The 24,780-nt window shown below is 37.5% G+C and overlaps 1 protein-coding gene across 3 annotated transcripts in view; it reads left to right on the top strand.

Annotated features, from left to right (window-relative positions):
• The window catches only part of LOC126236287 (dual specificity mitogen-activated protein kinase kinase 6), a 49,717-nt gene extending 27,117 nt beyond the window's left edge, over positions 1–22,600 (top strand). For all 3 annotated transcript variants that reach the window (XM_049945472.1, XM_049945474.1, XM_049945475.1), the window contains 4 exons: positions 4,190–4,426; positions 18,538–18,717; positions 20,676–20,893; positions 21,525–22,600. In XM_049945472.1, coding sequence (XP_049801429.1) covers positions 4,190–4,426; positions 18,538–18,717; positions 20,676–20,893; positions 21,525–21,663 — 774 coding nt within the window. In that variant the 3' untranslated portion in view covers positions 21,664–22,600. The remainder of the gene's footprint in view (positions 1–4,189; positions 4,427–18,537; positions 18,718–20,675; positions 20,894–21,524) is intronic.
• Positions 22,601–24,780: the final 2,180 nt, after the last annotated feature.

The following is a 24,780-nucleotide window of genomic DNA, read 5'->3' as shown; positions in this document are numbered from 1 at the left end:
GTCAACTTCAATTTTGCTATAAATACTGTTTATTTTTAAGGAACAGACAGAAGGATAATGATGTATAACAAAAATGTTCTATAGGTTATGGAACACTTTCTATATCCTCACTCAGTTTCTAGATGATTCACCGCTTCCGGTCTCTAGATGAATTGAGTAACGCACTGATCACATGTGCAAACAAGGGGATTGAAATGAGGTGACATGATAGGTATGCAACACACCTAATGTATAGGTAATGTGGTTACAATCTTAACTGGCCAAAGCTACTAGGAAAACTACCATCATTTATGCTTGCTTATGGTAGTCTGCTATAGCCTTCAATAATTTCGCAGATTTACACAACATTTTAATAGTGGCATCTGCTTTTACATCAAGCCCACTTATTTCATCTTGGGGAAAATTCTTAACTGATACATGTGATGATAATTTGATTTAGTGAATCAGAACTATAAAATATTCTTCACCCTTTTCGTGTATGTCACTTCTGTTATTCATGCTGGGAGTCATACAGACGTTTTTGAAGGAAGCTGTTTGTGCATGAAAAGTTTCAGCAACTGAAAATTAAGTTTATTTTTTAGGTCATTCAGAGTAATTGAAACTTGCGTGAATAAAATGTAGCCTCTAATTGAAGAAACAGTAAGGAGGAAAATTCACTTAAGGGTACTGGTTTATGAACACAAGCGAAAATCATGAAAAATTTGTCAGTTTCCTAATAATTGTAGCTTAAAGGAGTTGTAAGCCTGTGCAATATTTACCATCTTTTTAACAGATCTTTTGGGAAATACTTGCTGTATGAACCACAGCTTTTGGTCTCTCACTTTTTTGTGAATTGGATTTTGTATTAAAAGTGAAATGAAGCATGTTAAAAGGGGGGTAGGATGACAAATGGGCCAACTTAGAGCAGGAGAGGCACCACAGGACATTTTAATTTCCAGTGTCTATACTTTTACAAATAAATTCATAATACTTTGTCAGGGTGACCAGGAAGGATTCAGGATCCACTCTCATAGAAGTGGAAGTTCAAAAACATAACAAAATAAATATTTTTAATTGTGGAATTTCTTCATTTTTTTTCACTTACTATTGGCTGCATTTGTTGCTACGGGTATACTTTTCTTTATAAGTAAGAGAGATTCTTCAATGAATTTTGCATAGCATACAAGCCATACTTACAGGTGCACGAACTCTAGATTTATCCAAATCTGTTAAAAACTGTGGTAAAAATTGAGATACTTAAATATAAAATTTGAGTTTGCGTTTAGAAAAAAGTTTAAAATGTAGCAGCTCATTCATTTTTTCATAAATTAAATAAATTCTAGAGTTCCTTACACCTATAAGGAAGGACAGCCTTTCGTTCTCATCCTGTACGGTAAGTCTCTCCTGACCTGTGGTTCTGGGTGACTTTCCCAAAATCTACACCTTTTCCTAGACATCTCCATTCCTTTTCCTTCCCCCCTCTTCCTTCCCCTTCAACCCTTCTGCCAGAAAAGGAGCTGCTGGCTCCGAAAGCTTGACAGTCAAAACTGTCTTTTATGTGTGTCTTCTACCACCACTTGTTGAAGTACTATTTTGCTTTATAAAACTGAAAATAAGTGTTTCCTTATCTTTGGTTGTAAAATTATTCCCTCCCTCCCTCCTTCCCCCCCCCCCCTTCTGCCACCCCCCCTTTCCCTCTTTCAAAATAGCCCGCGTCTCGTGGTCGTGCGGTAGCATTCTCGCTTCCCACGCCCGGGTTCCCGGGTTCGATTCCCGGCGGGGTCAGGGATTTTCTCTGCCTCGTGATGGCTGGGTGTTGTGTGCTGTCCTTAGGTTAGTTAGGTTTAAGTAGTTCTAAGTTCTAGGGGACTTATGACCACAGCAGTTGAGTCCCATAGTGCTCAGAGCCATTTTCTTTCAAAATAGAGGTATGTATGAACATGCATAGCAAAAGCCATTGCCAGAGAAACAGATTGTGATTAACTTTTATTAGTGTCAGATATGTGCAAAACAAAATTGATGCTTAATATACACTCGTGGAAATTGAAATAAGAACACCGTGAATTCATTGTCCCAGGAAGGGGAAACTTTATTGACACATTCCTGGGGTCAGATACATCACATGATCACACTGACAGAACCACAGGCACATAGACACAGGCAACAGAGCATGCACAATGTCGGCACTAGTACAGTGTATATCCACCTTTCGCAGCAATGCAGGCTGCTATTATCCCATGGAGACGATCGTAGAGATGCTGGATGTAGTCCTGTGGAACGGCTTGCCATGCCATTTCCACCAGGCGCCTCAGTTGGACCAGCGTTCGTGCTGGACGTGCAGACCGCGTGAGACGACGCTTCATCCAGTCCCAAACATGCTCAATGGGGGACAGATCCGGAGATCTTGCTGGCCAGGGTAGTTGACTTACACCTTCTAGAGCACGTTGGGTGGCACGGGATACATGCGGACGTGCATTGTCCTGTTGGAACAGCAAGTTCCCTTGCCGGTCTAGGAATGGTAGAACGATGGGTTCGATGACGGTTTGGATGTACCGTGCACTATTCAGTGTCCCCTCGACGATCACCAGTGGTGTACGGCCAGTGTAGGAGATCGCTCCCCACACCATGATGCCGGGTGTTGGCCCTGTGTGCCTCGGTCGTATGCAGTCCTGATTGTGGCGCTCACCTGCATGGCGCCAAACACGCATACGACCATCATTGGCACCAAGGCAGAAGCGACTCTCATCGCTGAAGACGACACGTCTCCATTCGTCCCTCCATTCACGCCTGTCGTGACACCACTGGAGGCGGGCTGCACGATGTTGGGGCGTGAGCGGAAGATGGCATAACGGTGTGCGGGACCATAGCCCAGCTTCATGGAGACGGTTGCGAATGGTCCTTGCCGATACCCCAGGAGCAACAGTGTCCCTAATTTGCTGGGAAGTGGCGGTGCGGTCCCCTACGGCACTGCGTAGGATCCTACGGTCTTGGTGTGCATCCGTGCGTCGCTGTGGTCCGGTCCCAGGTCGACGGGCACGTGCACCTTCCGCCAACCACTGGCGACAACATCGATGTACTGTGGAGACCTCACGCCCCACGTGTTGAGCAATTCGGCGGTACGTCCACCCGGCCTCCCGCATGCCCACTATACGCCCTCGCTCAAAGTCCGTCAACTGCACATACGGTTCACGTCCACGCTGTCGCGGCATGCTACCAGTGTTAAAGACTGCGATGGAGCTCCGTATGCCACGGCAAACTGGCTGACACTGACGGCGGCGGTGCACAAATGCTGCGCAGCTAGCGCCATTCGACGGCCAACACCGCGGTTCCTGGTGTGTCCGCTGTGCCGTGCGTGTGATCATTGCTTGTACAGCCCTCTCGCAGTGTCCGGAGCAAGTATGGTGGGTCTGACACACCGGTGTCAATGTGTTTTTTTTTCCATTTCCAGGAGTGTAGAGTGATTATAAAGTTTTAGCAACATAAAGAGTTGTTTTGTGTAACTAAAGCTAAAAGTGCCCTGTGATTTGATGGGTGGTCAGAATGTTTGTAGTATGAAAATGTATCAGTTCTCACAAAATATTTAATTAAAGATAGCAAATATCATGTACATCTACATCTACATGATTACTCTGCAATTCACATTTAAGTGCTTGGCAGAGGGTTCAACGAACCACAATCATACTATCTCCCTACCATTCCACTCCCGAACAGCGCGCTTTGTGAACATGGTGCTGCATTCCTGGCTAGAGGAAGGTGCTGGGTGGGGTGGGGGGTTATTATGGTTAAAGGAAATATGACTTTCCAAGGAGTAGGTGTGAAAGTTGCCCAGGAACCAAAGGTATGACCAGACAGGATGACACTGAAGTATTAACAAGCATATCACCTACAGGATCATACTGTGTTTTGTTCAGAGTCGTCTGGCTTATGCATGTAAATATTATTTGGCAATTTGAATAAGACTTTGGACATAAACTCCAATGATTTTTTAATTGCAGTGAAAAAATATGAAAATCAAAATTTGCTTTAGATGCCTTTAAAAGTATTCACCAGAACATGAATTTATCTAGTTCTGATGTTGTAAATGGAATTCTGTTCATAGCTTCGTGATTTTCCTTTAGACACTATTAATTTATTTAGATTTGAGATACATTACATGTATAAAAGCAGTTAATTTAAGTCAGTTTATTTACTTTTCGTGTCTGTTTTCCAGAGAATAGCTGCTACTGTGAATACCCAAGAACAGAAAAGACTGCTTATGGATCTAGATATCTCGATGCGCTCTTCTGATTGCCCATATACAGTCCAATTTTATGGTGCATTATTTCGAGAGGGTGACGTATGGATTTGCATGGAGGTTATGGACACAAGTCTTGACAAATTTTATGTCAAAGTATACAAGCATGATCGCACAATCCCAGAAGATATCCTTTGCAAGATAACATTTGCAGTAAGTATCTACATCTAAGTTTGTTTATAATTGTTTTGAAAACTAGTGGTTGCTTAAAAATGAACTGTTGAATCTGTATTTTATTTCATACATACATGCACTGTCAATTGCAATGTAGGCAATGTTATCGGACTAGAGTACGTAAGTTACAAGGGAATAAATAGGATAGAGTCTACTTACTGATAAAAACAGATTGACAAATGTGTATAGAAGTGGATTGATAAATATGTGTAGAATTGACTCTCTCTCTCTCTCTCTCTCTCTCTCTCTCTCTCTCTCTTTACATGGTGCTCCATTCCTGGTTAGAGGAGGGGGTTTTGAAGGTCCTGGGGGGGGGGGGGGAGGGTGTGTTATTATGGTTAAGGAAATAAGACTTTCCAAGGAGTAGGTGTGAAAGTTGCCCAGGAACCAATGGTATGACCAGACAGGATGACACTGAAGTATTAACAACATGAAATATCTAAAAACCAGAGAAATAACACATTAAAAGTGAAAGACGAGGTAAAACGTGATGGAAGTGTAGAAGAAACAGAAATGGGGAAATGAGGTTCTTTGCATGTTTGCATGCATGCAGGTTACCTGCAACTTTTTCTGATTACTTATAATTAGTTACTTATAATTTGAAAGGGAAGAAAATTTGAAACATATCATTTGAGACTCCCCAGGGATCTATGCTACTTAATGCTGTGTTCCACTTTCTTTTATCTGCTTGATGATTTGGGAATGTAGTTGCCCATAATTTTGTACCATGCACAACATTTCATGTGGGCATCTGCCAGACATCTTCATATTAGCTGTCAGAGATGGTGTGGTAAGAAACAATTTTGGTAATTCCCATCATTGAGACATAGCACACTATCTTTATTCATACATAATAGATGAGGAAATAAGCATTGAAGAGGCACAACCCTTGCAGCTTCAGTACTTGATCACTGCCTTTCTTATCAGGCATATGTAGGGGACAGTGGAAGTCCTCCTCCACCTCTAATAATAATAATGGTTAAAGCCAAATCCGATACATGCAAAATTCGTTGGTTGATGGTGTGTCAAATATTTTAAGTGATCCCCTATTTACTTTGTCCACTGTACTTTAATAGTACCTAAATTTTTCATAACTTCAGCCTCAAAGATTCAAATTCACCAAAACTACTTTTTGTTTTTTGTAGTTCCTCCTGTTTTATGTAATCATCGTGTTCCTGTTTGTCTTCAGTCCATTTCAATCGAGGTTCTACTGTCGGATATTTTTTTCTGTTCTTGATGGAGAAGTTTATACTTACACACTTTTGTCGCAAAATAGAAATTAAAAATATTTAGAGAAATGTTACACTGAATGATTACCATAATGTCATTGTGTTGTGTAATTCTTGAATACAGCTAATCAGTTATCGATGTCAGTGATATACTAGTCATCTTCTCAGCATTTGGTTCTCCACACTTAGCAACATTAATCATACCAAATAGTGGCATGTTGTAGAGGGAAACAAGTGAAAGATGAGATAATTTGTGGAAAAAACTGAGATGAAAATATAAAAGGGATTCATGTCAATAAGACTAGCAGCACCACAACTTCAAAAAATTTATTGTAGGGCCAGTTTTTTATCATTTTTGTTTTTGAATTATCTACGTTATTCAAGTTTATGTTCATAAATCTCATTAGATAGTGACAAATAGTAGGTGCAAGAAGTCCAGGATGTAATATCTCTTTATATTCGATGAATTATTCTGATACAATTCTACCCTTGAATGACGTTTACTAATTTTCTATCTTCATACTCGCAGAATCCATGCGAAAAGTAGTTCATACAATAGCTATGCCATGAGCGCATAAGTATTCTTTGTAGTACTCTCTCTGGTGGCTGTTAGAAAAAAAAAAAAAAAAGAGAAAGAGAGCTTCCGAGTTTGTCTTCGTGCCGATTAGCCGGAGTTTTGTTTGAAGAACTGTAATCTGATTATTGAGATTTGTGACAGAAGATAACGGATACGAAATTGTACGATTAAAAGGGAAATACATATATATGGCTCCTTCACACAAAAGGTGTGTATTCGACTTTTGAGAATTAATGATATTCATCGATATATTGCGTAGTTGTTAATCAGAAGGGAACTTCCGAAAGACTGGATACGAACCTGCATTTAATAATCCAAGAGCTCCATTATTTCTTCGGAAGGTTAAACTTCATCAAAGCCAAATATCCGCTTGATCTGAGGTTTCCCGACTGACTATACAACGCTCCCAAAATTACGAGGCATTTTATTTGTACAGATTAGCGGACTGCCGCAAAGCACGAGCCTGCAGAGAAGAAGAATCATCGCCTGATTTCATTTTAACAAGTAAAATTTCAGAATCATTTTGAGTGACTGAGCTATGACTGTGTTTCCTATCATGAATGATTGATTGCTCGAACGAATTGAGATCTACAGAATTAGGTAGATAGGAGAAAAAATTATAAGGAGAAATTAACCATGAATAATGTATAATTTTGCCCTCTGCAGCAAGCAAAACAATGAGAGACCAAAATGATACGTAATTTGAACACCATAGAAAATTTGATATAAATAATGAATTCACAAGATTTCTTTGAGGTTCCATTTTAGTTATTGTCTCCTGCTCTTGAAGTATTTGAGGCATTGGAATGTCTCTTCTTTCACGTTACAGCCCTTGATGACCCTTGGTCTCCTCAACAAGCTGCCTACATACTTCACTCTTCTCTGGTTTTCTCTGTCATCCTTGAATTTTCATCTTGTTGATATCAGCCATCACATTGTCCAGCCATCCAGCACTTGGTTGGCCCTTCCTTCTGGTGGAATACAGTGTGCTTCTTATTAATCGTTTAGGCATCCTGTCATCTCTCATCTTCTCCACATGTCCTAACTACTGCATTCTTAGAGATTCAACGAACTTCAGTATGTCCTTCACTTGCATAAGACCTTGTATTTCATGGTTGTAACTTAATCTCAAACATTCAGCATTGTATAAAGCCCTGAAAGGCTTGGGGACCTGAGATGAGCAAAGGAAGGTAGGTGAATTTACATTGAAGGCCACAAAGGCAAAAGTAAAGGTGAACAACAAAATGACAGAGCTTTTAACGTTAAAGATGAGTGAAACAGGCTGATGGTCTCCCTGCAGTTCTGTTTAACTTACCACTGCTTGTTTGATAGGGGGAAAAAAGAAAAATAGACGAGAGGAACAGTAATGATGAAGTACAATCAGATATGTGCATATTCAGACAATATTGCAATTGTGGTAAGAGATCTAAAAATCTTTAGAGAAATGTATGAAATAATGGAAACCAAAGGAATGTTGTTGTTATCGTCTTCAGTCCAGAGACTGGTTTGATGCAGCTCTCCATGCTACTCTATCCCGTGCAAGCTTCTTCATCTCCCAATACTTACTGCAACCTACATTGTTCTGAATCTGCTTAGTGTATTCATCTCTTGGTCTCCCTCTACGATTTTTGCCCTCCACACTGCCCTCCAATACTAAATTGGTGATCCCTTGATGCCTCAGAATAAGCCCTTCCAACCGATCCCTTCTTCTTGTCAAGTTGTACCACAAATTTCTCTTCTTTCCAATTCTATTTAATACCTCCTCATTAGTTATGTGATCTACTCATTTAGTCTTCAGCATTCTTCCGTAACACCACGTTTTGAAAGCTTCTATTCTCTTCCTGTCCAAACTATTAATCGTCCATGTTTCACTTCCATACATGGCTACACTCCATACAAATACTTTCAGAAATGACTTCCCGACACTTATTCCTAATCTAATTCCCACAGCATCACCCGATTTAATTCGACTAGATTCCTCGTTTTGCTTTTGTTGATGTTCATCTTATATTCTCCTTTCCAGACACTGTCCATTCCGTTGAGCTGCTCTTCCAGGTCCTTTGCTGTCTCTGACATAATTACAATGTCATCGGCGAACCTCAAAGTTTTTATTTCTTCTCCAAGGAACACACAATTTTTTTTGTTTCCTCAAAAAAAAAAAAATGCTCTGAGTTACAGCCCTCCAAAGGTAACACTGCGCATACCATTTTGAAGATGCGAATTTTGGAAAATTTTTTAAAATGCTGTGTCTCTGGGACAGTTCTAGATATTTTATTGTAAAGTTCTTTTACTATAGTGTTCCTAACTTTTTATAATTTATGGAAAGTTTTTAAAAATGCAAATCAATATTTTTTTTTTTTTTTTTTTTTTTTTTTTTTTTTTTTTTTTGCCCCCCCCCCCCCCCTTTTGATTAGTGGTATATGGTTCTACATTCGCTGAAAAGGAGAGCTTCCACTTTTTGGTTGAACAGGTTTTATAAACAATTGAATTTTTTGTCGTACATAAAACCTCTTTTACTACCACATTATCACATGACAGGCTCATAAAAAATCAAAACCTAGCCTTATTTAACATAATTTTAGTTTTGAAAGATAAGTAAGGGACTCATTTTTAAAGCATTTTAAGTGGTTCCAAAATGTATTTGTGAAAGGTCCCAAGACTCAAAGGCTTCAATTTACACAACTTTTGTGCACTCTGTTTTGTACTGAAATTAGCCAGTCAATGAACTGAAAATGTGTTCCACTGCTTCAGTATCTTCCTTTGATATAGTGATGCTGTCATATTGAACCAATACAAACTGGAGCAATTATAGTCTTCAAAACATTGTGAACAGGAATTGAGTACTGATAGCGTTGTTGCTGTCCTTCAGCTGGAAACCTATATCCAGCAGCTGGTACCCGTGGTAGCATAAAGTTCACTACAATTTTGTTTAACTGGTGTCCATAATCTCTGAAATCTACCAGTCATACACACGCACCACAAACTTCCCGCTTCTCAGGTTGTGAATCAGAATATTATCCTGCTGTTCCTGAGATGTTGGCCAAACAAACGAAATTTCTTCTTTCTTGGTCTTTAAAGTGTGTGCAATATGAGTTTGCCCATCACTTTGAGTCCAAAAATGTGTCTTCTGAATTCCTTTCACAGGAATAGCTTGTTTGGACCATTCTTCTTTTTCCTGCTCACGAAATTCTTCGATTTCCACTTTGTACAAAAGCATGAGGGATGTGGATGCGTAAGATGTTACGACTCTTGTAAAATCCTCAGCATTCTGAATTGCAGCTGTATTTGGTCTTAAAAGATTATGTTTTGTAGCATGGTGCTTCAGCAGGCATCCTACACCATCACAAGGCTCCTTCCTGTGACCAGTGGCACCGTACACCCAGTCAGTCAGCACAAGTGACTTAACTCAATTCAAACATCTGGTAATGATTTTTATAATGATTAGGAGCACCATGAGAAATAATGATGATCTTCTCTGCCTCTGTTTGCAGTTGAAGAATTTTGCGCATTTCTAGCAAAGCATGCGCCGAGTCATGTCGTGTGTCATCACCTGTAACTGCAACACTTGGGGTCTTGTTTTGAAAATGTGTCAGTCACTCCTTTAAAACATTGAAACCTGGCCAGTACTCCAAAGATAACCTTGTACTTCTTGTGGCAGAATTACAGACCTGTTCTCAGCAAAACCACAGTGAAGCACTAAACGTAGTTCTTCAGCCTGTACACGCCCTTTCACTTCTGCAATGTGCTGTTGTTGCAATTTCTTCAGATGCTGGTGTGTTACTGCTTTCACTGACCATTTGCCAAGTTGATCAATGAAACTGTCAAAGGCAACAGTTTTCTTAATTAGTTTATTTTCCTCACATGCCGCATATATGATTTCTGCAGAGTTATCTGCTATGTCTTCCAGGCCAAGTGTCTGTAAAGACAGTCCTCCCTTTCCAGGACAGTCACCACATTCTTGAAACAAACAAGTCTCTCCAGCACTACATTCGTGAAACAAACAAGTCTCTCTCTTTGCGTCACAGACTACTAATGACTTAACACGCCCAATCAATGTTGGTCACTTGCTTCAGTGAGTTCTTCAAAGTTACCACACAAATTTCAAAATTAGCACAGTTCACACACAAATTTTCTCTAGGTGGGTGTGGAAATAACCCACTTAGGTCGTAGTACACAAAATTTTGATCTTCTAATATCTGAAGTTCTATAGTTGCTCTTATAAATTGCAAAAGTTTCTTTAATATTGCGAGTCATGTACTTCTTCACTTTCACAACGTTTTGACTATCAAATGTTACAGTTATAGTGTCTTTTTGTTGGCGCTCTGGTGAGAGCAGTCCCATTTGTCTTCCAGATAAAATGACTGCACTATTTGAACATGAACTGCTTCTGCAGAATGACCATAATAGGAATCGGGTCTTCCAAAGACCCCTTTTACAGACCTCACATTTCTTGATTTGTCTGCCATGTACTTTGATACTGATGGAATGTGTTTCAAAATTGTGTTCTTTGAAAATACCTCTGGAATAATAGTTAAAACTTGCAACTTTTAACTGTAGGATGCACAATATTCAACAGCTGAGTTGATATTTGCAAAAAATTTGTGGCAAGAGGTGCAAGAATGCTTTGATCCATTTTCTTCTGAAGATGGAATTTCTAGTTTGAAGAGTGTAGTCAGTTTTACTGTAGTGTATTCATCCATAGCTTCAGTAATTTCTCTGTACTTTCTTCGACACACAGAGCTTATGACTCGACTTTACTGACCACGGTTTCTTAACAGGACTAAAACCTACCTCTGTAGTTGACTGATTATGGGTATTTAATTCAGAGTCTTCAAAAGAGAACACTTATTTGTTTGTATTATATATCACTCTTCTGTGGATATGCAAATAGTCAGCACACTTCGCTCTCCTGTGGCCCCGGTCAGAAGACATTTCAAACAGTCTGTTTCACAAAACACACTGCAACTGTGTCAACTGGCAAATTCCTCACAAAAACACAAAACTCACTGGATGATCTCAGATTTCTTAGAAGCCTCTTCACTAAACAGATTAGCACTGAATGGCTACAATACAGAAACCTGCAATGAACAAACCCTGACAAAGAAACTGACGAGAAACTACAACAAAGTGTACGAAATATCTGCAACAATGAAAGTGAAAAGAAGTAACTGCAACAAAGACAGTAGAAACAAACATTGTAACAAAGAAATTAGTAAGAAACAATTTCACTGAAGACGTACTCTGAAAAGCTAAAAAATAAAAAAATAAAAATAAAACCTGTCCAACTTAAAAGTAGCTCTCCTTTACAGAGAATATAGTACTACGTAGTACTAATCAACAGAAAAAAATCCAACTTTTCTGGATTGGCATTAAAAAAATTTTCTGTAAATTATAAAAAAATTCAAAAGGTGACAGTAAAAGAACTTTGACAGGTATGTCCAAACGGAGCATACAATTGTAATCATAAAGCAATTATCACTCAAATAAAAAAACTAACAAAATATCTAGAACTGTACAGATAGAGCATTTAATTTTTTTTTTCCAGAATTCGCATCTTCAAAAAGATGTTTGCAGTGTCATCTTTGGAGGCCTGTATCTCAGGGCAGGAATTTTAACATATGAATAGTCCAGCAGAAAAACCTGAGAAGTCACAATTCTTATTTCTTTCAGGATATGAAATTTAAAGTTTCAAGACTCGTAAAATTTTAGTTTTTAGAGTTCTTAATTTTTGTTTTAGACCTTAATATATCTTTCAGAGAAAGAGTACTGCAGAAATTATACACATCTGAATAGGATTTACAGTAATACGATGCATTTTTATTACAAAGGCAGGCCGTACAGAGGAAAAATGACAAGTTCATAACATATTGCAGGTAACTACAAGATTTCAAATTCATGTTACAACAAATTATCTCATATAATCATTTAATATTCTTCTATAAATGGTTCTGCACTTTTTCGATGGTGGATTAATGTAAAAGACGATCAAAATACATGTGCACTTCACTACGGCTAAATCTTTTCAAGTCTTGTAAATCTCTGTATTTCGCAGCAGATATTTTAAGATCACCTGCAAAAAAATCAGAATCTCTTAATTTAAATAGCTATATGCCTAATACTAAAAAATACTTATTTCTGTAAATAAAAAAAACTTTCAAATTATATTGCTGTAAAAGAATTACTATACCTTCATATTGAGCAGAGGGTAGGCTGAACTTGCCTCCTTTCAGGCTGGAATCTTATTCTTTCTTTCCACAAAGAAGTAATGAAGGTTGCTCATATGCTCCATTGTAGCTTCCTCTCTACTGAACTCGTGCTGCATGGTGTCGTGTGACTTCCAAAAATGGTTCAAATGGCTCTGAGCGCTATGGGACTTAACATCTGAGGTCATCAGTACCCTAGACTTAGAACTACTTAAACCTAACTAACCTAAGGACATCACACACATCCATGCCCGAGGCAGGATTCAAACCTGTGACCATAGTGGACGTGCGGTTCCAGACTGAACTGCTTAGAACCACTCGGCCATACCGGCCGGCTCGTGTGACTTCAAATTCTCTTATTGGCCCGGACTGGAAAGGGAGTTTCTTCTTGTATATTGTATTATCCAGATGCTCTGTCCAGCATTTGATTATCTCTGGTTGCTCCTCAACATCAATGATGACAAAAGGTGAAGGGTGTGTGCGTGAATTCTGTAAAACCTGACACCAGTCCTTTGGAATTTGACATTCCTGAGTTTGGTCTGTCATAGCAATATTTTTATCACATTCGAGGTACGAATGACGTCTTACGGGGAATGTCATCTTTACATAGTCCAATCGGTTTTCCTGTATCGACCAGATGGTGAAGGAATCTGAACACAGTGGCATTCTTGTTTTGCCCTGTGCTGAAGTCGCAGATCATCCCCAGATGTCTGACTTCTGGATTTAGAAAATTGTGCACAAAATGATGAAGGAACGATGAAACTTCGTATGCTCCTTTTCGGCCTGTGCTCTCTGGATACATGTAAAAATAGCTGTCCCCTGTTGCCAAAACATGAACATTGACTATTAATACAGAAAGCTGTCATTTCTTATAAACTTCATTTGTCATCATATTTGGACAAGGAAAGTTCATCGTAATTGCAACCTTTGATGGATTTTTTGACATTCCATCCTTGACTTTTTTTTCCTGTCATAGAACACTTTTTGTTTTCTGAGATGCAATTCATGGGCTGTTTCATTGGATTGAAGTTCGGAATTTGAAGCCTTACTTTATTTTCAACAGATGATGTTAAAGTCGGTTCCTTCTCCATATTTTTCTTCTTTGCTGGATACTCATTGCAGGAGCCACAAGTATCAGATCGTGGATATCCAAAACTTATATTGAAATCTGAATTGAATATAGTGCGGTATGTTCTGATCCTGATACGTCTCCTTGAACATATGGAACATTTTTTTTTACTATTCAAAGACTCTGGTAGATAAATTTTTTCTGACTTTGTCAAACTGTAGTGGCTGTTACGACCTTTAAATGATTTAATGTGCCCTGTTATTATTGCACATGTTTCATCTTTCAAAGCCTGTGGGCGGGATCTTTTTTTCCCTTGCCTGTCTCGTAGAGGTTGGTCTCCAGATTTAAGTTTCTTCAGTAAATGATCTACACTGCCCTTCTTTATTCTATGTAATGACATAAATGCTTGCTTGCACACATGTACTTCTTGGACACTTCCATTAATGGTAATACAAACACTGAATTTATATGATGCATCACGAAACTTTGTTTGCTTCCTGCTCTTCTCTTCTAGGACGCCTGCGCTGTACAGGGACCACTGTGATTAAACCACTTAAATAGAGGTTTAGTTCGTGATTTTGAAAGTGATTCATGTTATTAATAATATTCCTTTTATTTTCATCACTGACAATATCAAAACAATTGTTTTTGCTCTTTACATGGTTCTCCTGTTTCATATGACTGCAATCTTAAACATTTGGCGGCATCTCTAATGTGACCATACTTCTTCCTTTTCTTTGTCAGTTTCTTTGATGACATTCTATGTTTTCTTTGCAAGTAGATGAGTCACTGTGTTCTTTATTCATTTTACACATACAGAATAGAATGCTAGATGTAACTTCCTTCACTAGCTCCACAAAGCTAATAATAGTGGTCAACTTACAACAATGACTGTGGCAACAATGATAAGACGACGATAACATTAGTGAAAACAAACCTGTGCAGGCTGGGAATCATTAAGTCATAAAATTTTGTTGTTGCATTATCTGGTCTTGTCAGGATATTCCCATTTTGCATGGACTTATAATGTTTTTCGCCTGCATATGCTTACAAGATATCAGAATATATCTTGACTCATGAGGTTTTTGACCAGTTCTGTAAAACCAGCTGAAACTACACTGGCTGGTCTATTAAATTATGAAGAAAAAAAAAACAAATTTTCGAATTTTGGACTTATCAGGTTTTTCCCCTGGACTCTTCATATGCTAAGTTCAATAAAATTGGAGACTATGAAGGTAACCCTTTGCCTGAAGTGATTATGCTACAAGAAGCCGAAATTGGACTTGCTGTAAATGAAAACAAGACAGAATACATTGTAATGACTGATTCTAAGGCCAAAAAACCATCACATGACCTGAAGGCATCTAATAAATGTTTCAAAGTTGTCAGTTGCTCCCATTATTGATCAGTGATAATAATGAAACAATGGGTTGAAGAAAAGATAAAAGCAGGAAACAAAGCCTATAACAGTATTCGAACTTATAGGTATTTGAGAATTGTCTACTTTAAAAAAAAAAAACCAAGTTACAAATATACTACTCCTTTGTTCAGACTGTTGTTGCATACAGGGCAGAAGTGTATATGAACAACCAAAGAGCATTCTCTTGCAAGAAATTTTATTAAATTCCACAGCAAAATATGCATTTGGCTTACAATTTGCTGAAATCTGTAGTGTAGTTTGCACTGGTAGAAACTCTTCATTCACAATAAGAGGTAGCAAATGAAGTATCCAAGTCTTCTATCATAAGTTAATACTAAGACTTGAGTATGAAGACAAATGCATTTACATCTAGAAAGCATTCAAAACAGCCCCAGATGGTTACAGTAAATGTCAGAGTACTGTGGAGGTTGATTGACGATGTGGGCAGACTTCAGCATTGGCTGACATATCGACCTCCTCATGGACCAAATGGTTTTTGATGTCCGAGGCATATAAGAACGTTCATTTCATTTTGTGAACAAAAAATGGGTTCACTATGGAGGTGAGGCAGTGAATGAAATATTGCTAAATTTGGACATGATTAAAATTAGTGTTGGTCATGGAGTGGTTTTCATATGGTGAAGCATTTGTGCTATTTGTATGAGGTGCTCCAGTTGAATTTCAAGCAATCAGTCTCATTAGCCTTAGAGGAGTGTCAGCCCCAAATCCCACATATGATAGGGAGTGAAGCATCTGTTTCAGGGGTTGATAATGTGTTTGAATTTCGATGAATAGTCACTATGGCCTCACAAAACAGAAAAGTGTGATGTTATAATTTTATTAACAAGTGAGTTGAATATTGAATTACATCTTTCAAATGAAACTGCTTTTTCAGTTACAGAATAGTAATTCCATCCAGGCTGTTGGGATCTTTGCATATTCTCAACATATTACTACATAGTTACCTAATTGTTCTTTAACTAAAGATCATTGTCATCCTAAAAACATTTACAGATTTATAAAGCTAAGACACTAAATAGCTTATGAGCAGCATAAATTAGTTGAACTTTGGTATACTGTCATGTCGTAACCACAGTAGAGTCCAAATCAGAAAACTGGGTCATCAATGTTAAGTACAGCACTTAGCTCTGAAAGCACGTTTATTATGGATGCAAATATTCGGACAGAACAGAACTACCTCCTGGACATACAACACGAATTTGGCCAGCTATGGACCGCATACAACTTAAGACTTACGGTGTTTCTTTTTCTTCCGTTCTTCCAGGTACTTCTTCATTTTCTCGCCAACTGCTCGTCTCTGCTCATCTGTCCACACTCTCTTGGGTCGAGGTTTTGGCGCATCTTCTTCATAGTTTGCATTTTCTATAAGTAGCCTAAAGTTATTCCTGTCACGTATTATTTCTTCTGTAACACCTATTTTGTTGGCGTCTTTCTTTACTGCTTCTATCCATCCTACAGTGTTTTTCAGCTTACTAACATAATTAAAAATTTTCTTTGTAATCCGTGTTTCTTCCATTCTTTTTAAATGTCCATAAAATTTTCGCCGTCTCTTCCTCATTGTATCTGTGATCTTTTCTGTATTTTTGTATAGGTCTTCATTTCTCCTTTTAATCCACCTGTTTTCCTTGTTTTTCTCAGGACCTAGAATTTTTCTTAAAATTTTTCTCTCTCTTTTTTTCTAGTTCTCTTAATTCGCCTTTCTTATTCAATGTTAGGCACTCTGATCCATATGTTGCTTGTGTCCTAATAACTGAATTATAATGTTTAATCTTTGCTTGTATGGATATTGATTTCTTATTGTAGTAGTTTTGTGTTAATTTATATGCAAATTCCAACTTTTTTATTCTTTCTTTATTTGTTGTGTTATCCAGTCCATTGGCTTGGATCCAATCCCCCAGGTATTTGAATCTATCAACTCTTTTAATTTTTCCATACTTTGTTTTCATAAACTTTTCTGTATTATGTTTGTGTTCTATATACTCGGTTTTTTCGTAGGATATTTTTAGCCCAGTCTTTTCAGCAATCTCGTGTAACATATCAAGCATAACTGTTGCGTCTGTTCGGTTTTCAGTTATGCCATATCATCCGCAAAGGCTAAACATTTTACTTCAAATTTGTTCTTTCCTTGGCCCATGCTTATACCCTTTGTGCCTCTGTTTTTTAATGTGTTTTCCCATGTTTTTACTACTTTATCTAAAACCAAGTTAAAGAGAATTGGGGACAGTCCGTCACCTTGTCGAACTCCTGTTTTGATTTTGAATGGTTCAGAAATTTCGCCTTGAAACTTAATTCTTGATGTTGTATCTGTGAGCGTTTGTTCAACAAGTCTTCTGGTGTTTTCATCTATCCCTGATTCATAAAGTATCTGGAATAGTGTTTGTCTGTCAACTGAGTCGTAGGCCTTCTTGAAGTCTACGAAAGTAACTACTGTTACAATTAATAAATAACACTGTTATTTATAGAAACATAAAATATTCCAAAATATTCAAACATTACAAACATAAGAAATTTTGGGTACCTTCAACAAATGATAAATAACAAGTAATTGCTCAGGATTGGATTTGAACTGGCAACTTGCAGCGTGCCAGCCAGTGACACTAACCTTGAACGTTGCATGCAGCACAACTCATGGCATTGCTGCACCTTCTGGAGAAGAAGTGACCCAATGTTTCAGAAGTTCTCTCTGGAACTGACTACAGCATCCTAGATCTAGATCACATCAGTTTCCTCTGTGTGGCGCTGCTGTAGGATACTTGCATTTGAGGCTTGTCACATCCTCTTCACTATGGGGAGCATCAAATGTAGTCCCTCCCATCGATTCTTTGTGATTGTTGGATGGGCTGTCAGTTTCCTTAAACAAGATGCCGCCATCATTAGTATGCTCATCAGGACTATAATAGGGCCTCATACAGAGGTCATGGGTGATCTCTTTGCACTTTTGTCTTCTTGATGAAGGGTCATAACCTTAGATGTCTGCCATGGAAAATTCCACAGTCCATACTAGTTAACAAATCCATACCAAGCCTCCTGGACAGTACCTCAGTGGCAGGTGCTTAGCATTATAGTGCATTCAGTCCTTCTCCTGACTGTCCAGGATCCATCTTTGATCCTGATGATGTGGTGTTTCACATTGTCATCCTGAGTATTGCCCCGTTGAAATGGGGGCAGTATATCCAGTGTTGTCATTTCGGCTGCAGGATGGTGAATCAGAATGTGACACCTTTAGTGTCATTGATGGGCATTATTGTATTCCAACCTCTTCATATAACTTCAATGTACACTGAGAGAATATCTACACCAACATCTTATGAAAATACCTTGTGAGGCCAGTTGTCTGTGGATGGTAGACAGTTGTCAACCCGTGGGTGACATAATGATAAATTCTCTTATACTAGTCTTAGCTGGAAAAGTTTCCCGTGATCAGAGATCAGCGCGTGGTGTACTCAGTGCTTCAGAATTATGTCTTCCACAAGAAACAATTAATAAATCAATTTAGTGTAAGTGAAATACTTTAGCATTATTGCTATTCATTTTAGTTTTGTTGTTTTCTAATTTATTTCCTTTTATTTAGGTTGTTAATGCATTGCATTATCTGCATTCAAAGCTGCGCGTGATTCATCGTGATGTAAAACCATCCAACATTTTAATCAACAGGAAGGGCGAAGTGAAAATGTGTGACTTTGGAATTTCTGGTTACCTAGTTGATTCAGTTGCAAAGACTATTGATGCAGGATGTAAACCCTACATGGCTGTGAGTACAATGACCCTTACTGTATAAGTTGTCAATTCTATATTTAATGTTCAGAAATAGTTGGGCCTTGATCATTGAAAGCATAGTGCACTCCAAATTTTTTAACCTTGATATTTAGGTTATTTGTGACTTCAGTCAAGAGAACCACCCCTAATGCAGTTAATTCAACATTCATCAGAAGCTACACGTGTTTCTCTATAGGATAACTAATTTCGTTTTGGTATGTTTTCAGATATACCAAGAATTATCTAAAATATGTACATGCAAAATTTCACAATTGAAGAAATTTGCAGTAATTGTGTCTTATTTTCTGGAAAATCTAACTTTCATTTATCTCTAGGACATTCCATTCTTGAAAGCTAAATTTTACATTTTCCACCGAGAAACCACCCCAAATCAGAGCTTTCTACAATTAGTTCAAGAAATAATTCTACCTGACCTTTGAACATTTTCCATTACAGTGTAACTTCCTGATAACTTTGAATATTTTTGGTGCAGTGAATACTTCTAAACCTTTTACAACCCACAATATTGAACTAGTATACCAATTATCAGGGATGTATGTTAGCCATTTTGTGAAAGGCACCACCTGAAGAATGATGAAAACTTTTGCATCTTGTTCTGAAATTTCTACAGTTCTCATGTAAGCAGCCCCTAAGGACAAGTATGGCATAGTGAGAGCCAAGAATTTGTTTTAATTATCTATAACGCTTTTAGGGAACTTGACACATTGTATAAACATAATCGGAGGTGGTAAGGTGGGGATTGTTCTAAAATCTGACCACTTCACATGGAATGACCAATACATTTCTTTTGTCATTCACTCATTAGTTTGATTTGTGTGATCTGATGCTTTTCACAGAGATTACTTGAACATGCCCTTTGTAGTGTGTGAACGTGGAAATGTGCGATAGCAATATCAGCTTTGGTTGCTAGTCAGATGGGTGCCAAGTGCAGAGTTTCATCAGAAGTACTGCAGCACAGGAGCAAAGGGACCAAATATTAATATTTTTGTTGCATAATACTTCCATTTTGTTTTATTTTGAAAATATTTTAATCTCAAAACAAGTTTCTAGTGTCCTCATTTGCTGTTCTCATTCAAATTAGCCTAAATTTGATAGTCACTATTTAAAGCACCACAGCTGGCACATCTCATATCTCATGGTGTCCTAAATTTTCTCAGTAAATAAAATCAAAATTACTTTTTTTTCCGAAGTAAAACTAGGCAAACAACTCTGATGGACGAGTTCTTTTGAGTGGAGATATAATGACTTAATACACATGTAGTGTAGTGTAAACAGTTAAAAGAAAAATTCAGATTCTGTCAGTCAGATAGTACCATTAATTACCTATGCAGCCCCACCCCCCTTTTCCCTTACTGCATTGAGAATCTTATGTGGTGTGGAACAATGAGATTACTGCCAGGGCAAGAACATGATTGGCATGAGAGTATATCCTTGACCTCCAAGCATGAAGTGTTAAAGCTGGTGGTTGTATGGTATCATCCCATAGTCTCTAATTAAAACAGTAAATTTGATATATGCAAGTGCTGTTCATGAATACAGTTAGCTGAATATACTGATTATACTGAAGAATAACTGTAGTGTGTGATCTAAAAGGATAATTTTTTCCAGTATAAACAAATCATGTGAATATTCATGTAATATGTACAATTGTCCGGTAAAGTAAGCTTATAATTTATTTTTGAATTTGTGGGTACTCTAATTCCTATCTAATGGCTGTGGGCTGCTTGTAAAGGACACTTATGCCTAGAAAACATTGCTTTGTACCTTAAACAAGAATACAGAATCTATATAGAAGTTATTTTGTATCTTTATTGTGGGTGTATATAATACAGACTTTCGTATTAGTAATAAGTTCATTTGTGTGCAAATGTAAGAGTGCAAATTCCCTTAGGTTTTCTGCACGCATAAATAAATATTATTTTTCGTTTGCAGCCAGAGCGCATTGACCCAACAGGCAATCCTTCGCAGTATGATATTCGCTCTGATGTTTGGAGCCTAGGCATCTCTCTTATTGAACTTGCCACAGGCAAATTTCCCTATAAAACATGGGGTACACCATTTGAACAATTGAAGCAAGTTGTGAAAGATGATGCACCAAGACTGCCTCCTGATACATTCTCACCAGAGTTCGAAGACTTCATCTGCCAGTGGTAAGAGAGAAGTTGTCACATTTTTATGTGTCGGGGAAAAAATCTTTATAAAAGTATTATTTCCTCTTTGAAAATAGTTATTTGTGATTAAATTGAAAATTTGCTTGAAAGATGTCTGGTTGTAGTATAATACAGAATTAAAATGCTTGTTTGAGAACCATAGACATTGTTGATAGTATGTCTGGACGAAACACAATGTGCACACAGGAGCACTGAGTGCATGCAGTGCTTTTCTCAGGTCATAAATGAGTTGTCATTCCTCATGGATGCAGAAAAAGAAGAGAGTAGCTGCAAAGCTGTAAATTTGCAATAGCAAAAGATATAATACTATTAAGTTATGTAAAATGTAGTAGTAGTACACTTATTTGGAACACATTCCAAAATTGCTATAACCTTTCCACAAAAGGCACTTATGCCTTCATAAGTAAAGTATTCAGTGCTTTTCCCCACTGGTGTTTACCTCGTGCATAGAATAAATGGATTATTACATTCAGTATGCTTGGCAGCTATTTTTGCATTAGTTTGATAGCTCCACTATCCATTGTTTAGATATCTTAAGGTTGTGGAAGAACCATTTTGGTGCGTACTAGTACAACCTTAAAAGTGAATGTGTTGTTTCATTGTGTTTCAGCTTGCAGAAAGACTTCACAGAGAGACCCAACTACGAAAAGTTGCTCAAGCATCCTTTCTTAACTCGGCATCAGAATGTGGACGTAAATGTTTCAGAGTTTGTGAGTGAGATTTTAGACCTGAAAGATGAGGAAGCATAGTAACTTCACTCAGGCACATAAAGTACAATATAGAAATACATTGTGCTCAGTATTCCTCAGTTTTTGGAAAACTGCATGTTGTTAAAAGTTTCTAGTATTGCACCACAGCAAAGATTCCAAAATTTTTCTACTGCCAGATGACACATTGGTGTTAACACTTTGTACATTTGATTCACCTTTGTTTAATAGTCTTGTAAATAATATAGAGGTATCTTACTGTGTAGAAGTGTGCCTTTTGAGTCCAAGCAGTTTTAAACAGTGTTTGAACATCTAGAACGTAAAGTTGTCAGTGTTCTGAGCTGTGTACTGTGATACGCGTAATTTAGGCCATTACTGATTTTCAGTACTTCTTCATAACAGGTGCCTTTGCATGGTGCATTCTGTTGTGGGTTTAAAGTATGTATTACTATCCTGCAACTTCCTGTTGAATCACTGTAGTGATCAAAGGCAATTTGTAATGATCTATTGCAAATTCTTGAGGTTATCAAATTTTGTCTTGAACTTTGTAAAGCATCTATCTAAGAACATAAAATCCTAACTGTAAATGACTATCACACTGTAGAAACCAATATTATTATTGGTTTTGTTGCAGGACAAAATTTAAGCATTTAGAAATTTGTTATTGGAAGTGTGCAGTTTTGACACCAGACAACTGTCTCATTGATTTATCAAATTTGTTTTGTATACTAATATGTCAACTGTGGCAGCTGTGCCTGTCTGCAATGTACTAAGTGCAAAACATAAAGATGTATTTTCGTTGTTGTTGTTGACAAATAAACTGGCATAATTATTGTAGCCAACATAAGAACTATACCACTTGCGCCAGTCCATTAGCATGCGGTTTCTATTCTGTAAAAAAAATCAGCTTGTGCAGTTACTTGACTTACTAGACTTTTTTTAGTTGGAGCCAATTAAAGAAATGAATATCCATATTAAATATGGTTGAAATAACATACTACTATTTTTCATGTCTTACAATTTGAATTGATATACTTATTCAATCTTCAAAAGTTTTAACACTTCAGATCATTTTAATGAGCCAGAAACACAAAAAAGTCATGTGTCTATACAAATTAGATGAATGCCTACTGGGGCTCTCAGGTTAACAGTGAAAATACACACCACAAATTACTTTGTTTGGGACACAACTGCACATCTGACTCTTCAGTTAATCAACTGGGTGAAATTCTTTATAAACACTGTATGTTGCAGAAAGTTGTACAATGAATGGAAAATGAAAACCAGTAGGGGGATCGGTGAAAATGTTGACTGTTCAGATTGCTAGACTGACAGGCTATTTTGCTGCTTTTCTTAGTTAAGTGTGTGTGTCTATTTCAGTATGATTTTGTTCTTCCAATATAACATGCAAGTTTTTGGAATTTTGTCATATTTCATAGAGGTTTGAAGAGGTAGCACTATTTTTAGTGCCTTTATTTTGTTTGTGCTTAACAAAAGTAAAAATATCGTGACTTTTAAGCTCTTACAAAAGGGGTGCCTTATTTACTCTTCTTAGTTAAGGAGACAAATTTAAATTAATATATTAAAGATGAGTATCTCCTCCTTGGATGTATTATTCAGCTCATTCATTTTAAGTTTCAAACCAGTTATTTTTGCAACATTCTACATTGTCAACTTAAATGAATAATCCAAAAAGAAGAATTCTGGCACTACTGCTACATTTAATCTATCTGTATGTATTATATTTTTTAGTTAATAAATCAACACATACAGTAATGTTCTTTTAAAATTAAGAGACCTACCTGCCTTGAGTTAAGACAAACAAGCACAGCCTATAACAATGAGACTCAAATTCTTAATCATGTCCTTTCAACCACGCCTTTGAACATGCATAAACAAAAATGATTGGATTCAAGTCAAAAGGACTATAATTGATTTTTAAGTGTTGTTTTGTCTTGGATGCCTCTTATGTACTGAAGATAGGAATTCAGATCTTTTACAGTATATGATGCGCAAGCGCATGCACGTGCACTTGTGTGCACCTCCCCCCCCCCTCCCCTCCCAACTAGACCAACTCTGAAGGCAGAGGAATAGGTGTGTGTGTGTGTGTGTGTGTGTGTGTGTGTGTGTGTGTGTCGGTCATTGGAGGTGTTCTACCATTACCTGCAGTCTCATTTTCATTTGCTCCTATAATAGAATGAATTCCTCTTATTGTAATAAATCATTGTTGGACATGAAAATAAAAATTCTAAAATTGATATATGGTGGTTTCCCAATTTGTCATCATTTGAGAATAGTGGCAGTCTGCTTTATTAAATCATGTATGCTCCCAGAGATGAGCGAGAATATCAAAATACTAGCCGTTAATTGCCATGGTATTCACAGCAGTCTCACAGTTCACATGTAATCATTCTTGCATGTACTTTTAACTGCTAGAACATCATAATGTAGCAAAGGTGCTGTAAGATAATAGTGCTAAAGTGTCAAGTTTGTAGGTGTGATACCCTTACTTTAATAAACTTGTATTTCGTCAACATTTGTTCTTATACTGTTTCAGGTCATGACAGTCATAACAACATAGTACAGAAATTATGCACTAAGTGTCTTTTGGATCATACTTGGTGCAAAAAAATATTTCTTTTTAATTGTCAGGAAATAAGTTTTAGTTGGGTCATCAGTTCTACCAGTGCTGAGACACATACTGGATGTACATCATTTCAATGGCATTGAATCTTTCCTATTTGCATTGTATGTATTGAATCAGTCAGGACATGTGTAACTCAGTTCACCGTCATCTGAGATTGGTGGCCATCTGCCTTATTAAATTATGTATTTTCCCAAAGATGAGTGAGGATCTGAAAATAGCAGTTAACTGTCAGGGTATTCACAGCAGCCCCAGAGCACTCATCTCGTAGAAAGCTGTTGCTTCACTTCTACTAGGAACTGAGTTCATTGAAACCCAAAGTTGAGAGTAGAAATTTTCTACAATATTTGGAACATACATTGGAAAGATAGAGGAGATTCTCAAAGAGTAGTGCTTTAAAATAGCTTCAGGAATAGTAAGTATAGTGAGATCCAAATAAATCTCATTAAAAACTAATAAACAATAGTTGGGGTTGGTGGACTTTAAGTCATGAAATGTGTGTGTACTGATCACCA

Source organism: Schistocerca nitens, chromosome 2 (assembly GCF_023898315.1).
Source record: "Schistocerca nitens isolate TAMUIC-IGC-003100 chromosome 2, iqSchNite1.1, whole genome shotgun sequence".
Taxonomy (NCBI): Eukaryota; Metazoa; Arthropoda; class Insecta; order Orthoptera; family Acrididae; genus Schistocerca; species Schistocerca nitens.
Note: the sequence above shows the minus strand (reverse complement) of the source record. Positions and strands in the feature narration are given on the sequence as shown.